This window comes from Phyllobates terribilis, unplaced genomic scaffold (assembly GCF_046119375.1).
Source record: "Phyllobates terribilis strain yellow unplaced genomic scaffold, ASM4611937v1 Scaffold_61__1_contigs__length_8056638, whole genome shotgun sequence".
NCBI lineage: Eukaryota > Metazoa > Chordata > Amphibia > Anura > Dendrobatidae > Phyllobates > Phyllobates terribilis.
The window spans coordinates 1360606-1377951 of NW_027362821.1; the positions used below are offsets into that span (position 1 = coordinate 1360606).

At 43.7% G+C, this 17346-nt stretch overlaps 1 protein-coding gene across 1 annotated transcript; it reads right to left on the reverse strand.

Annotated features, from left to right (window-relative positions):
- Positions 1-4276: 4276 nt before the first annotated feature.
- LOC141192420 (uncharacterized) lies at positions 4277-16083 on the reverse strand. The gene is made up of 6 exons (XM_073661939.1): positions 15424-16083; positions 15115-15294; positions 14908-15031; positions 14727-14824; positions 14438-14528; positions 4277-11506 (listed from the first exon to the last, which is right to left on the reverse strand). Exons 1-6 carry the CDS (start codon positions 15499-15501, stop codon positions 10563-10565), a joined length of 1515 nt encoding a protein of 504 aa, XP_073518040.1. The 5' UTR covers positions 15502-16083; the 3' UTR covers positions 4277-10562.
- Between the last annotated feature and the right edge of the window lie 1263 nt (positions 16084-17346).

Here is a 17346-nt window from a genome sequence, read left to right on the forward strand (position 1 = left end):
TACCTGGACGACATCTTGGTCTTCTCTCCGGATCTCCAGACTCACCGGAGGGACGTTCGTCAGGTCCTGCTCAGGCTCAGGCAGAATCACCTCTTCGCTAAATACGAGAAGTGCCTCTTTGAGCAGACCTCGCTTCCGTTTTTGGGCTACATTATTTCTCAGACCGGCCTACGAATGGATCCTGAGAAACTGTCTGCAATCGAGAAATGGCCTCGACCGGAGGGGTTGAAGGCCATTCAGCGGTTCCTGGGCTTCGCCAACTACTACCGCCTCTTCATACCGCACTTCTCTTCCCGGACTGCCCCAATTTCCGCGCTCACCCGTAAGGGTACTAATCCCAAAGAGTGGCCGCCCGAAGCAGAGGAGGCCTTTCTTTCCTTAAAACAGGCCTTCTCTTCCGCCCCGGTGCTGCATCGCCCGGACGGCAACAAGCAGTTCTTCCTGGAAGTTGACGCCTCCTCCTCTGGAGCCGGAGCGGTACTTACTCAAAAATCATCTTCCGGGAGGATGGTAACTTGCGGCTTCTTCTCTAAACTCTTCTCCTCCTCAGAGCGCAATTATTCCATAGGAGACCGAGAGTTATTGGCCATCAAACTGGCATTGGAGGAGTGGCGTTACCTGCTCGAGGGGGCTCTTCACCCGGTAATAATTTACACTGACCACAAGAACTTGGCTTACCTCCAGCATGCCCAGAGACTTAACCCGCGCCAAGCCCGGTGGTCCTTGTTTTTTGCTCACTTTGATTTTGTTCTTCATTTTCGCCCGGCTGACAAAAACGTCAAGGCGGACGCCTTGTCTCGATCCTTTCTGGTGTCTGATCTCGAGGAAGATCCGAAACACATCATCGATCCCGCCAGAGTAATGCAGGTGGCTCCCGTGAGTCTAAATCGTCTCCCTCCCGGAAAGACGTTCGTATCAGTACCTGATCGGGAGAAGATCCTTCACTGGGGTCACTCGTCTAAACTGGCTGGCCACGCCGGTCAGAAAAAGACCCTCCAGCTTATTACCCGGCACTACTGGTGGCCTACCCTGCACAAGGACGTAATAGACTTTGTTTCTGCCTGTGTGTCCTGCGCCCGCAACAAGGTTCCGAGACATCTGCCAGCCGGTCGCCTCCTTCCGCTTTCTGTACCTGCTGCCCCCTGGCAGCATATAGCAATGGACTTTATAACTGACCTCCCAGTCTCTGCCGGTTGTACGGTCATTTGGGTGGTCGCTGACCTCTTCTCCAAGATGGCTCATTTCGTTCCCCTGCCAGGCCTCCCGTCTGCACCCGAGCTAGCGAAAGACTTTATTCGTCACATCTTTCGTCTTCATGGCCTGCCCCTCCACATCGTGTCGGATCGTGGGGTACAGTTCACCTCACGCTTCTGGAGAGCCACTTGTAAACTGCTAGACGTCACCCTGGACTTCTCTTCCGCTTACCACCCACAGTCCAATGGTCAAGTGGAGCGGATCAATCAGAACCTGACCAGTTACCTCCGGCACTTCGTTAATGCCCATCATTCAGACTGGGTGGATCTCCTACCATGGGCCGAGTTCTCTTATAACAATCACGAGAGCGAATCCTCCTCCAAATCCCCGTTTTTTGTAGTCTTCGGTCAGCATCCTCGGATTCCTTTTCCTGTCTCCACCTCTGTGGACAACCCGGCTGCGGAATCTCTCGTTAGCAAATTTTCCTTCATTTGGGAGAGTACCCGATCCGCACTCCTTCAGTCGTCCGAACGGATGAAAAGACACGCTGACAAAAAACGCCTGGATCCTCCACAATTTCGTCCTGGAGATAAAGTCTGGCTCTCATCTAAATATGTCCGACTCAAGATACCTTCTTACAAGTTAGGGCCTCGGTTCATCGGTCCTCTGGAGGTCATCAGTCAGATCAACCCGGTGGCCTATAAATTGAAACTCCCGGCCAACTTACGGATCCCTAACTCCTTCCATGTATCTCTCCTCAAACCTGTGGTACTTAACTCTTTTTCCAAGTCTACAGGTACGCCTCCTGCTCCGGTTTCTGCTGAGGACGAGTTTGAGGTAGAGAACATTCTTGCCACCAAAAGGGTAAGAGGAAAGACCTTTTTTCTAGTAGATTGGAAGGGGTTTGGTCCTGAGGAGAGAACGTGGGAGCCCCGGGAGAACATCCATGCCCCGCTCATCCTTGCTAAATTTCTGTCTGGCCTAAAAAAGGGGGGGCCTAAAGGGGGGGGTACTGTAGCGCCGGCGTCCCTGCCCTCTGCTAGGCAGGGACGCTGTTCCCCTCACCTCTCTGCTCCGTGCCCGGCGTCCTCCTCCCGCTCTGCTGGCAGCGCGCGCTCCTTCCCGGCCACTGTGCTTAGGGCGCGCGCGCGCGCTCTCCCTCCCTCTTAAAGGGGCCGCGCGCGCCGTCCTAAGGAGTCCCCAGCCAATGGCCGGAGGACTTCACCATATATAAGGCACCTCCTCCAAAATGGAGGTGCCCGAGCAATGTTGTTGCACTGTTCACTACTCTGCTTCAGCCCTCAGGTCCCGTTGCCAGTTACCTGCCAGATTCCTGCCAGCTTGCTGTCTTATTCCTGCCTGATATTCTGCTACCTGCCTGCTAGCCTGAGGTCCGACGGTCTGCCTTACTACTCCTGTCAGTCTGTCTAAGGACCAGCTTGCCCGCTCACCTGGGAGCGCACATCAACTACCTGCCTGCTTGCCTGAGGTCCGACGGTCTGCCTTCCAACTCTTGTCAGTCTGTCTATGGACCAGCTTGCCCGCTCACCTGGGAGCGCACATCTGCTACCTGCCTGCTAGCCTACCTGGAGGCTCTGCCGTCACGTGCTGTGACCACCTGCCTGTCCAGTGACTCCTGCCCGCTCACCTGGGAGCGCTCATCTGCTGCCTGTCTGCTAGCCTACCTGGAGGCTCTGCCGTCACGTGCTGTGACCACCCGCTTATCCAGAGACTTCTGCCCGCTCACCTGGGAGCGCTCATCTGCCGCCTGTCTGTTGGTCTTCCTGGAGGCTCCGCCGTCACATGCTGTGACCACCCGTTTATCCAGAGACTCTCGCCTGCTCACCTGGGAGCTCACGTCTACCATCAGCCGCCACAGGTCGTACCAACCCTTTACCCAGAGACTGCCCCGGTCACCTGCCGAGACCATCTGCCCGTTCACCCAGAGACTGCCCCGGTCACTTGCCGTGACCATCTGCCCGTTCACCCAGAGACTGCCCCGGTCATTTGCCGTGACCATCTGCTCGTTCATCCAGAGACTGCCCCGGTCACTTGCCGTGACCTCCTGCCCGTTCTTCTAGAGACTGTCCCGGTCACCTGCTGTGACTGCCTGCCTGGTCGCCACCCGCTCCCTTACAAGGACCGCCCCCTTGTATAGTAGCTCAGAGGTTCCACCTCCCAGACCCGTTACAATTACCTTGTTATTTATGTATGGCTGTACCGAAGAAGGGGCCAGTGGACTCTGAAACGCGTCGACAATAAACCTACAATTTTATCATACCACTAATTGTGTCATATTCCACTTCCAATCCTGCTACATAAACCTACCGTCTCATGGAAGCTGCTGCATCTGGTTTTCAGGATCTATAACGGTTTTGTCTCATGCAGCCTCATAAGTTGAGTGGTTCTACCTTTAATTATCAACCTTTTAACGTGGACAAGAAGACCCTATTCCACTTTTACATTTCTTTACAATTTGTCAATAACACATATAGTTTCTCCCTGTCTGAGTTATTTTTAATGGTCAACAAAATACAATTTTCCAGTAATTCATATTTCACACTCTAGGTATGATAATGGCTTCTCTGTGTGGGATTTTTGATGTTTAAAGGGATTGTCCACTACTTGGACAACCCTTTCTTATTCCTCATGTTTGGTTCTGTTAAAATAAAAACACCTAAACTAATCTCCCATGCCGCCACTGTTCCAGCGGCATCGGCACTTGCATTCCCGGGGCTCATGTGAGGTTGTTACGTCTTATGAGCCCTGCGTCCAATCAGCGCTTGTGTCACTGTCCCCACCTTCGCACTAATCGAACATCCTGAGTAAGTCAGAAAGCAGCCGCAGCCCTGGCTTCCTGTTGATGTTCAATACATTCAAAGATGGGGAGAGTGAAGCTGATTGGGCACAGGGCTCGTGTGATGTAACAAGCCTATGTGAGCCCTGGGAACGTAAGTGCTGACACCGCTGGAACAGCAGAGGCATGGAACGGGAGATTGAGTGCTTTTATTTATTTTTTAAAACTTAATTTGTTTTATTAAACAATTTTACAAACAATTACACATTGCATTTGGTAATAGAAAGCATCCAGAGACATCACATCAACACAAATTTACATCTCTTACATCGATGAGAACACATTAAAATAAACTGGTCGGATGGGTTATCGCATGCAGATAAATAATTTCTTTGCCCTGTGGATGTCGCATCTTCTGGATTTATATAAAAAGGAGAAAAAAAGGGTATTTACCTAATTAGGATACAATCCAAACTTTGAACCCTCAACCACAACTTATCAAACTTGTGCTGTCTTTATCCTTTCCATGCTCAGATTGACTCTCATCGTAATATATATGGATCTAAATGTCTGCCCCTATAAGCAACCTCTTTGTCACTTATAACTTGCGGTTTTCTATTTATTCTCACACCCCTTTCAAATTTACTCTCCCAGCTCAAACCCTTTGCCTAAGTAGAGACCGTAAGACACGAAGCATTCCAATAGTCCCATATTTTGGAAAATTTTAATGGACAACCTCTGTTTTGGATACTATCTTTTCGAATGGGATGATTGAGTTAACCAGTGCGATCCAAGATGTGTGTTGCCCATCCATCTCAGTGCCAAAAATAAGGCTTCTCTCAAAAAAATCTTAGTATAATGATCCCAGGCATCATCCTCCATTACCCCCAAAAGGCAAATCAATCAATCACATGGAATTGGGATGGATACTAAGGAAGATAATAAAGAGGTTACTTCCTGCCAGAAGGACCGAATAATGGTGCAATCCCAAATTAAATGAACAAAGTCAGCATCTATGGTATGACATCGTAAACATTCTGAATTAGAGGAACGCCCCATTTGATATAGTCTGAGGGGTGTGAGGTATGACTGATGAATAATATATAGCTGAATCAGCTTCTTATTGATGGAGGGGGAGAAAAAGGACAGGAACTCCAAAACTACCTCCTATTCCTCCTCCCCCATATTCGGAATTAGAAGTCTCCACTTGTTGATAGCAAGTATGTATACAAGCTGGATATAAGACCTTGTGGACCTTGAGATTTAAGTATTCCTATTAAGGGAAATGAGGAAATAGTTTGATTTCTAAATTTTGTAAGTGAGATCTGAGCCCATTTCTAAGTTGATGGTACCTGAAGAATTGAGATCTTGGAACCTTGAATTTATTTTGCACCTGTTCAAATGACATCAGTATAGACCTTTCATAAATGTCTCTTAACAAATAGACCCCACTAGCTTTCCAAAAGGGGGCAGATGAATGTTCCACTAATGTCGCAAAGTACGGATTCCCCGATATAGGTATTTCAGCTATAACATGTGTAAAGTCAATTCTTTTCTTTGCCTGTTTCCATACCGTTCTCGCCAATGTATGTAGGGGTAACAACTTAATGGTAGTCGATTTATTAAATTCTAAAAAACCCAATAAACAACCTGTGCCTAAAAACGTGTGGCAAGTGGTTCTCAGAATTCGGTAACTGGGAGTCCGGCATCCAACTACGGATCGCTTTTAGTTGACCTGCTAAATAATATAGATGGAAGTCAAGCAGAGCTGCTCCTCCCATATCTTTACGACTTTGAACGATAGATAACCTGAGTTTATGTCTGGAGTTTCCCCAAATAAATGTGGACATCAAAGAGTTAAGAGATGTGAAGAATTTTTTAGGGACCGTTACTGCACCATGTTGTAATATATAATTAACTTTAGGGAGGAAGATCATCTTAATTAAGTTAATCCTTCCTGACACTGATAGCGGTAATCTCCCCCACAAGGAAAATTTACATTTAGCTTATTATTCTAATAAAGGGAGAGTATTACTTTAGAGGTCCTCTCTATCATTTCTAACAATCACAATTCCCATGTATCTGAAACAGGACACTACAGGTAAAGGAGATAACGTTTCCAAATCAGCATTCGGAATGGGCGACAGAGACATAAGAGAAGACTTATCCCAATTTATAAAGAGATCCGAATATTCACTAAATTTATCAATAGTAGATATAACAGATGGGAGAGTATCTTTAACCTTGTCCATAAAAATTATCATGTCATCTGCATATAAACCAATTTTGTCAGTTCTGTTTGCAATTGTAATTCCACTGATATCCTCAGATGATCGTATTCTTATAGCCAATGCTTCAATTGCTAGAGCGAATAGAACCGGAGACAAAGGGCATCCCTTTTGGTTCCCCATTCCAATGAAGAAGATGTGGAGGATATATTATTTATCACTATCTTAGCTTTGGGGGCCGCGTACAATGTTTGAATCCAGACCCGAAATTTAGGGCCATGACCAAATTTCTCTAGGCAAGCAAATAAAAACGGCCACTCCAACGAGTCAAAAGCCTTGGCCGTATCCAATGAAGTCAAGGCTCAATCATTTCCCGGTATCAAAGAGCTATATTGAGCTATTGATTGCTCCCTTCTAATGTTAATAGATGTATTTTTTCCTGGCATAAAACCTGTTTGGTCCGGCTGGACAACAGATAGTATCACCTTATTAAGTTTCATGGCTAGAATTTTTGTAAGAATTTTGTAATACACGTTTAATAGTGAAATAGGGCAATATGATCCACACTCCAGAGGATCTTTCCCCTTTTTTTTTAGGACAATAATATTGGCATCATAAAAGGATTCAGGCAAGGAACCACTTTGCATCGCCTCTGAGAAAGTCTCTAAAAGGTGCGGCATCAAGACCTTTTGGTATCTATGGTAGAGCTCTAGTGGTAGGCCATCAGGGCCCAGAGCGTTACCCTAAGCCTTATCTGCCAAGGCTGCATTTATTTCCTTTAAAGAGATATCTGCATCTAAAAGGGATTGTTGTGAGACACTTAATTTGGGAAAATCAAGATCTGCCAAATAAGTGAGACATTCCAATTTATTATGGGCACTTTGGGATTTATATAATGATTTATAAAAGTTATGAAAGCTACTTAGAATATCTTCTGCCGTAGTGACTATCTGGCCCCCTAATGTTCGAATCCTAAGAATAGCACTAGAGTCTTTATGTTTGCGGACCATAAAGGCCAACAACTTACTTGATTGGTTCCCCAATTCAAAATATGATTGTCTAGTGAAGAATAGTTTACATTTAGATTTAGTGTCAACGTTTTGTGTATACAATCTATAGGAATGTAGCCAGTTTACTCTATTCTCATCAGACGGGTCTGAAACATAAGTCTGTTCACCTTCCTTTAACCTATGTTCAAACTCGGTATCAACCTGTGAAGTCATTCTCTTGATGTATGTAATAGTGGAGGAGAGGCATCCTCTAAGGTATGCCTTCAGTGTATCCCAAAAAATCTTAATATTCCTTGGCAACAGATGTACTTCCACTAAACAGTCTATTTGATCCGGTATTCTATCATCAGGACCAATTAATTTTAACCAAAAGGGATTAAGTTTCCATGTGGGTCTGTCTCGTACCTGGTCAAATTTAAGCGTTAGTATCACCGGACTATGGTCTGAGATCCCTCTTACCCCATGCTCAATACTATGTACCCACGTTGCGATATTACTAGAAATGAAAATATAATCTAACCGCGATAACGTAGATTTGGTTGAGGAGTAACATGTGTATTCTTTAGTTCCGGGGTGATGTAATCTCCACAAGTCTATCCAACCAATACTCTCCATATAGGTTGAAAACAAATTAGAAAATGGTGTTATTGTCGTTCTGGTGTTGTCACCAATTCTCAATCTATTTAAATTTTCATCCATAATCCGGTTGAAATCCCCCATACACAAGACCTGAGCATCCGGGTAGTTTAGTGCGAAGCTTACTGCCTTTTGGACAATTATTAGATTAGCAGGAGGTGGGTTTTATATACATAGTATTACATACTCTCTAGAATCAATTATAGCATTTATAAAAACAAATCTTCCCTCTTAGTCTCTGCGGGCCTCCCAGCTAATGGCCTTGTGGATTAAAAGCGAAACTCCTTTTGAACAGCTTGTATGGTAAGAGTGTATTGACCATTGCAGCCAGGGTTTATTTAGCCACCTAGCTGAATCTCTAGTGAGGTGTGTTTCGACCAAAGCCAGGATATGTGGCTGGTAATTTTTGATTTGCAAGAATACTTTAACCCTCTTCTTAGGGGATTTAAGACCTCTTATATTCCATGTCATACATTTCAGTTGCGATGCCATTTACCTAATATAAGAAGATGGGAATAAATATGAGGGGTACAAACAAAAGGCCATTACACAATTACTGCTCATATTCATTATTTCCCGTTTGACGTATCCAATAATTTCCACCCAATTTATATATTTATGGGGCTCACCAGGTTGATCTATCGCCCCTATAGGTCCCAACAAATTATATTGCATGGAGACAAAGCAAAAAGGATTGAGCACTTTGACAGCATTCAACTTGTAAACAACAACCCTAAACACAACCAAAACAAGAAGTAAACTTTTCTTATAACGCTTCCTTTCGGGGAATACCAACACTGATCCCAGTGTGAGGTATTATGTTGTCTTTGACGATGCAAAGTCTGAGCTCCCGCATATGTAAAAGGTGTATCAAATTACATCAAACCCAATATTCAATATAGGAACGGAGGCACAAAGGGTGTCTGTCACCCTTTTCCAGGCTCTAGGTGCAATTGGAGCCACTCCAACGCTTCCTCCGGGGTAGCAAAGAAAGTAGTAGAGTTTCCAGAAACAATTCTGAGACAAGCAGGATAAGCCATTGCATAGATAATCCCTTTGTCTTTAAGTTTCTTCTTTACATCCATAAATTGGGCTCTCTGTTTTTGTAGTTCCACAGAAAAATCAGGGAAAATAGAAATTGCAGAATTGTTGTATTTAATAGAGCCTTTTTGTCATGCTAAACTCAGGATGGTATCTCTGACCTTAGAATTCATCAGTCTAGCAAGAAGGGGTCTAGGAGGGGCCCCAGGAGGGGGGGGGTTTTGCTGGAACTCTGTGGGCCCTTTCCACAGCAAAGACCGGGGAGTATTCATCTCCTAGGGTAGATTTAAGCCAATTTTCCAAATAGATTTCAGGATGCTGACCCTCTGTTCGTTCTGGTAGGCCAATAATTCATATATTATTTCTTCGCATTTGATTTTCTAGGTCATCAGCTTTTTGGCGCCAGGTGTTATGGATCCCGCCACCTTGGTCAACTTATTAACAATAGGTGGCAGTTTATCTTCCAGTTCTGATACCCTTGTCTCAGCCTTAGTGACACGTTTCTTCATAGTTTGCATGTCTTGGCGGAGTAGGCCCACATCTGAAAGAACCTCCTCTATCTTTCCGGTCACAGTTCTTGCAAGTGGATATAGCTTCTAAAAGTTGGTCAGCAACTTGCTTCAAAGTCATTTCTTCGTGTCACTCCCCCTCCTCCTCATCAGATACATTACTCTTACGTTGATCCGTTGTTTTATGTGACAAGGATGTTGGCCCCTTTCTCAATCGAGAATTTTCCTGGGGGTCCCCTCTGGCAAAGTCTTTCAATTTATTTTCTATACTAGAGTTTTTCCCTCGGCTCATTTTGTAACGTTATAGGCAGAATATATTGTATTATGTTTACTCCAATTGTATATTATGCAGATTTATTATGTAGAGGTCAGTGTCTGGACAATGCTGCCACCTGGTATCTTTACTGCAGCGGTGCCTCAGTAATATCTTTTATAAATTATATGCCAGTTTCAGTAGAAAACATATGTTATTTCCAATAATAAAAGTTGGAGGAAATAGTGGTTTCTGGTTGCTTTGTATATTGTTTCAGTCACTCTGTGTACCATATATGAATGCAAGGGACTAAATATAGGCTGAGAGTCTCATGCCCCAGGGCTTACACTTCCCCTTGCAGAGTTAGGATGTGGCTGCTGTGTTTCCCTCCTTCAGATATTCCAATGGCCCCTAGATAGGCCTCGGGACCGGGTTGTCCGGTACACTCACTGCTGCACCTCTCCAGAAGCCCGTCGCTCCTCAGGCCTTTCAGAGGGAGACCGACTGTCAGCATATATTTTCAGTGGCGCCTGTGAGCTGCGCCACGTGCAGAACCCTCAAGATGGCCGCCGCTCCTCAGAGAGTTTACTCTGCCGTGGTCCACAGAGCGCGATGGATCAGAGCCCTCTCCGTAGCAGTTCCTCAGAAGCCCAGCCGCTCCCCGCTTCTCCGGAGCTGTGCTGCAGGGCACATAAATGAAAATCAGGGTCTGGTGAGTATAGGATTATGAGCCGGATAGCGGGAGCTCAGATCTCCTGCGTCCTCTCAGCTCCTCAGCATCGCCATGCCCCGAGTGCTTTTATTTTTAACAAGGCCAAACACAAGAAATGACAAGCGGTTGTCCTAGTAGTGCACAACCTCTTTAACAAGAAAAAAATTTCAACTAAAACATTTCTAACATTCTGAACATGAAAAAGGCTTCTCCCCTTTGTGAGTTCTCTGATGTTTATTAAGAGTTGATTTCCGTGTAAAACATTTCCCACATTCTGAACAGGAAAAAGGCTTCTCCTGTGTGTGAGTTCTCTGGTGCTTAACCAAATCTGATTTCTGGTTAAAACATTTCCCACATTCTAAACAGGAAAAAGGCTTCTCCCCTGTGTGAATTCTCTGGTGCTTAACCAAAGCTGATTTCTGGTTAAAACATTTCTCACATTCTGAACATGAGAAAGGCTTCTCCCCTGTATGAGTTCTTTGGTGACTAACAAGATTCCATTTCAGGCTAAAACTTTTCCCACATTCGGAACAGGGAAAAGGCTTCTCCCCTGTGTGGCTTCTCTGGTGGATAACCAAATCTGATTTCTGGCTAAAACATTTCTCACATTCCAAACAGGAAAAAGGCTTCTCCCCTGTGTGAATTCTCTGGTGCTTAACAAAACTTGATTTCTGTGTGAAATATTTCCCACATTCTGAACAGGAAAATGGCTTCTCCCCTGTGTGAAGTCTCTGGTGACCATCAAGATTAGATTTCTGGTTAGAATATTTCCCACACTTGGAACAAGAAAATCTATTTTCTGCTGCGTGAATTTTTTGATATTTAAGAAAAGACTTTTCGAGGGAAAAACTATCTTCATATTCTGAAAGTGAAAATGGCTTCTTTGCATTAGGAGCAGTTTGTTGTTTAATGCTTATTTTGTGACTTTGACTTTCCTTAGTAGTCACTAATGAATCAGAAGACAGGACCTGTTTCAAAGGATCAGATGATAGCTCTTTGCTGTGAAGGGATGATGGTATATCTGGAGTAATGGCATTCATTTCAATTGTATCCTCTGGGATCTCAAGATCATCTGATTTAAAAATTGAAAATGTCAGCTGTCCCTCTGATCTCCTGGTACAGTCATCTGCCAAGAAGAAAACCAATTATTATTTTTGAATTATTTTTTTAATTTCTACTTAAACTGGAAAGTTATGTAAAATATTGAATTATTCACCAGGACAATAACATTTCACAGTCTAATAGAAAACCTCATAGGATGAACCAGTGGATCGTAGTGTTCAACTGTTTGTTAATTCCTCCTCCGAAATATGGAATAAAAAGCCACCAAACCATGTTATGTAGGCAAAAATAATACCAATAAAAACTTCTACTCATCTCACAAAAAACAAGCCCCCACTCAGGTCCATCATCTATCAGTGGAAAAACAGGTTTCCACATTATTAGTGGCTCCAAGGCTCCTGAAAAGCAACATAGCTTCCATAAACTAATCCAGCAATATCCGCTCTCCCAAAGTTAAATCTCACCCTCACTTCTGAGCCTTGCAGTGTGCTCAGATCACATTTAGCATCCAAGTGTTTGGCATTACTATAGTGAGAAGACCCTACTTAATTTACGGAGTGTGTCTCCTGTAGCACAATCTGGGTACTATGTGTTTGGGAATAAAATGGCAAATGTGCAATTTTCACTCTCCAACATCCATTGCGTGATAATTTCTGGAAAGTGGCCGTGGAGTCAAAATAGTCACTACTCCCATAGATTAATTCACTGTGTCCCATATCCTCTGGAATCTGCTCCTGCGATGTGTGCTTCTGTCACCAGGCGCCGCCTTATTCATTCTGCAGGCGGCGCTGGTGATGGAGGAGATGTCAGAACCAGAAGCCCTGGATGGTGCAGCCTCTGTCCAGCCACTAAGATTAGGGTGCCTGGAACCAGTAGTACCATCCAGTCTGGCAGTATGGGTGTGTGTACTGTCCAGCTGGAGTAATCTGCTCCCTACTCCAGCCAACTGGAGAGCACCACACCCTACTAAAGGTGGAAGCATATTGCCGGGAGCTGCCAGATACAGCCTTGTTCTCCTCTGGTTCAGTCCTCTGTGCTCAGCTCCCAGCTTGTGTATTTGTTTCCTGTTGTGACCTCGGCCCGTTTACTGACTACTCTTGTATCTTCTGATTTTGTATTTTTTCTGCCCTCCTGGTTCTGACCCAGCTGCCTGACTGTTCTTGTTCTGATCTCACACCACTGAACAGCAAGTAACACCGTGGCCCAAGCTTAGGGGTCTCTGTGTAAGTCCAGATCCATGTAGAGGGGTTAAAGGGTGATGAGCAAGGCAATCCCTGGGATCTGGAAAATAGAGTAGATAGTGACAAGCCTGTTCGTGGTGGCCATCTTTTGAGCTGCCAGGTGACTATGAACAGCGCCTCCAATACATTGTGTCTGCCAACTATTTCAGCAAGATCTGCATTCAGATAACTAAATGGCGCTCCTTCCCTTCTTAACCTGCCATGTGCCCAGACAGTAGTGTATAACCATATATAGGGGATTGTTGGATTCAAGAGAAGTTGGAAAATAATTTGTAAGGTCCATTTGTTTCAGATTATCATTTGTGAAGTTATCACCTCATAAAAGAGACACAAGTCAGATCTGAAAAATGGGCTGATGAGGAACACAAAACTGGCTGTGGGAAGTGGTTAAATCTGAGTATTTTGGGCACTAACTGCTGTAGTCAAAAACTGAGTATAGTCAATAACACATCTACTGAAATGATCAAACTCAACAGTCTTTATCAGTAAAAAATGAGTAACTAGTGGAGAAACCTCTCTGGGGTAATTAGAGTATGGGGCTCAGTGGCTCTTGGCAATCTAAACTATCATAAGGGCCAATATTTTCTGTCAGCTGAGATTGAAGAAGAAATATTAGAATTTTAAAGAGAACTTTTTATAATAGTGCAGAGATGAGGGGTCTTAAATTTAGATTTTGAGCATTTGGAAGAGGCAATAGAGACCAGACCTTCTTTTAAATACCAAAAGGGAGTTACAGACTCACAAAAGGGAGGGCGGTCGATCCCACCACAATCAACCTATCATACAGAATAAACCTGTAAAAAAGACATTTTTTTATTATATGTTACATCCTCAACAACAACGTATATATAAGGGAGAGCTCCAACACTAAACCGAAGTTGCATTCATTTATGGTAGACCATTGGAGCTACTATGAGTCCGGAGCAGAAGAGTAGAGAAAGTATTAGTGCTCCCATTTCAGGAGAGATTGTGCAGTAATCTGAATTCCTTAGGATTGAAAACATAATGGAATTTATGACGTGGAGTGAATCTATGAAACCAGGGCTCGAGCCATGCCAACACAATAAATGTATATTACAGCCATCAGCCACGCACAGCTTAGAGATATATCATGGCACAGGTGTAATGTTTTTTGTGTAATTTATCGCAATCCTGTTTGAAGTTAGTTGGTTTTAAAAGAAATTGAAAAGTCAGGATAAAGGGAAACTCTGTTGTTATTGTACAGAAATTCACACTTGACCCTCACTGCACATTTAATGTTGTCAATCATAAAAGCGAAGTTTGGCCAGAAAGACTGGACCTGGTCTTGTAGGGACCATATGATCATATTCAGCAGCACAGAAGGGAGAGAAGGTAGATTCATCCAATAATATATCAGGGATTTAGGAAGCCAACAGCATCATTACCCTCCACTTTCTCTTACAGGCCCATCATAATATTATTTTCTAATTTGTCAGCACATTCTACGTACGCTGTCATTTGGCTTTGTAGTTTACAGATCTGGGCAGGTAACGGTCAGCATCTTCTTATTCCAGGGGGGTAAGTGGATCTTCGAGGTTATAACCTCTATAGAAAATGGCTTTCAAAGCCCAAAGTCATTTGAACAGTTTTCGGTGGAGGAGAATGTTGTGGTCTAGAGGCAAAATGGTGATCACACGATTGTGATACGGCCGGACTACACTACCGATAAAGCAACCACAGCCGGTGACTGAGATGAATCCGTGACTTCTCTGAATTTAGTGATTACTACTCACCTGGACGGTTATCTGTAGGAATCTCCTCTTTACACCACTCATCACCCCTCACATATCTCTCTGTACTATGATTATGGGTCAGATCTTCACCCTGAAACAAATATTGCAAAAGTTACAGATAGATTGAGAACTCACATCTATGATCAGCTCTAATCCTGCCATCTCCACCGTTCTCATTACACAAGTATAAAACATATAATACTGGTGAATAAAACAAGACTGAGCACAAGAACTTCACAGCCGTCTACACATCATAGGGGAGATCTCATGACACCTTCTCTCCATCTACCTGATGATCCTGAGGAACATTGGGATCTTCTTGTTTACAGTCCTGTGAAAGACGAGGACAGGGACATCTCTCTGGTGTTGTCCTTTTGCTGGATAGATCTGGAGGAAATACATACAGGGACTGAATTCATTCTTTACATACAGATAATTATAGTCCGTGTGTATTTAGTCCTGTCTATTACCTGGTGATGTGAGGGGCTGGGGTACCTCCATCATGACATCCTTGTACAGATCTTTGTGTCCTTCTAAATACTCCCACTCCTCCATGGAGAAATAGACGGCGACATCCTGACACCTTATAGGAGCCTGACACATACAATGATATCGTCATCCGCCCGATCCCTTCATATCGTTACTGTATAATGTCCCAGTATTCCCAGCAGTGTCACCTCTCCAGCTAGCAGCTCAATCATCTTGTAGGCGAGTTCTAGGATCTTCTGGTCATTGAAGTCCTCATGCATCTGGGGTTGAGGTGGAGGCCCCATGATTGGGCTCAGGGGTCTTCCCCATCCCTCAGACACAGGGTCCTGACAGCGCTCACTAGAGGTCTTCTTCACTACTGTGTAATCCTGGTAATGGAGAGACAAATTAATAAATCTCACTATAGACATTTCCAGAGTCCTCACCTCTCCAGTTCTGTCCATCTGTTATTCCCATAGATAAGAATGATGTAATGTGACGTCATCAGAATCTCTCACCTCTCCAGTAAGCTGGAAGAGGATCTCTAGGGTGAGGTGTAATATCCTCTCCGTCATCTTGTCTCTGTCCATGTCCATCTTTGATAGGTAAATCAGGAAAATTATCTTCTATGGAAGATCTTCACTGAGAGGATCCAATATTGTAAAGACTTGAATGAGAAGAAGATGAGCCGATGTAGCATCATAATGAATTCTGTGTAATAATATAATTACTGGAGACAATAAGGGGAAACATATCAGGAGATAGAATGTGTAGATGTTGTATTCTCTAGTCTTATATGGACTGGAATATAAGTTGAATTGCTGACTAAGACATCTCCTCCATGCTCCCAATCAATGGTTGTGCTCCTTACTGCTTTGGCAACTGATTGACTGTAGGAATCACAAGTTTGTTGGCACTGACCAGTAAATACAGAAACTGGCGGTGGGGGCCCAAGCAGCAATTGTATAATAATAATAATACAACATTCTGATTTTTTCCCTGGCATCTACTAATAAAACCTATATATTTTAGGCCACAGATAACAAGCAGTCTCTTCCTCGGAGTCTGCATCTTCCATAACGCTAATTCTCGTCTCATTTTCTGACACTGGAATCAGCATTAGTAATACTGCAGGAGATATTCATTACACGTGACATGAGAAATAACTACTTCACGATGAGGACGACAGACATATATTTGGCCGGAGTCCGTCACTAACTACATCACCACCAGCCGTGTATATGAATGTTTCCCGCCTTCCGCGGACTGTAATATTCTATCACGTTAGATCCCATGTCTAATTCACACACAGAAGTTTGAGGAATTTATGAAAGCTTGTTTGTAAGAACACCAACACAAGAGTTATTTGATGCCAATGTCTCCATGTACAGTGTTTTTTTCCCTCTGGATGGGCAATACGTTTTTTATAGTTGGGTCGTATGTATCTATCAGCGGAACAAAAACAAAATCATTGTGATTCTTATAAAGGTGGCAACACAAAAACACCCTAAATATAAGATTTTTAAAACAACCTCACAATTTGTAAATCTTATGGGTAAATTATTATCTAACCATTTGATTAGAACTGATATTATTAAGCTAAAGTATCTAAACAGACTTTCTTTCAAATCCATAAAGGGGCACTTTTCCATGTTTGTCATGCCAGAACTGTTCAAGGATTAAACGTGATAGTTTTCCCACCAATTAGAAGGGATACCTGTGGATATTGGTGTTTTTTTACCTGCTAAGGTATATGCCCACGATCAGGAAATAGCAGTGTTTTGGAAGTAGCCTATACTGGCTCCATCCAAAACGCTGTGTTCTAATCACGCAGTTAAATCCGCATGTGTTCAGTGAACCATGTGGATTTAACACATCCAATACATTCTGTTGTGAAAATTTCTGTTGCGGAGACGAGCGTTTCTGCAACAGAAATGGACATGCGGATGCTTGTAAACCCGCGCCGTGGGTGAGTTTACGCAGCATCAAATAGATGTAGAACGCAGAGTTTTGGACGCAGCACAGGTGAGCTGCATCCAAAACTCTGCTATTCCTGATCGTGGGCACATACCTTTACAGTTCTGGTGTGATTTACTCAATAAAGTGCCTTGTGATAAAGTGGATGTTGGACAAACAGAACAATCAATTAAAATCAGACTGAAGGAACATCGCTTCTCTATTTGGCTCTATGACTCTTGGATGAAATTCCACTGCGGCCCCTGCAAGAAAAAGAATGAAGAAGAGCAGAAGTTTGGTGAGACCACCGTGGCCAGACATTTCTCGGAAACTGTGATAAAAGTTCTGATCTCCAATAGTCGGTGTTAGAAGAAACGACCACAGCAGATTCACAATCACAACGCAGTAAACTTCTACAGAGACGTGTTCTGAATTTAGTCCCTGGAATCACTTTCTCCCAAAGGGTTAAATGACGTCTGTAACTT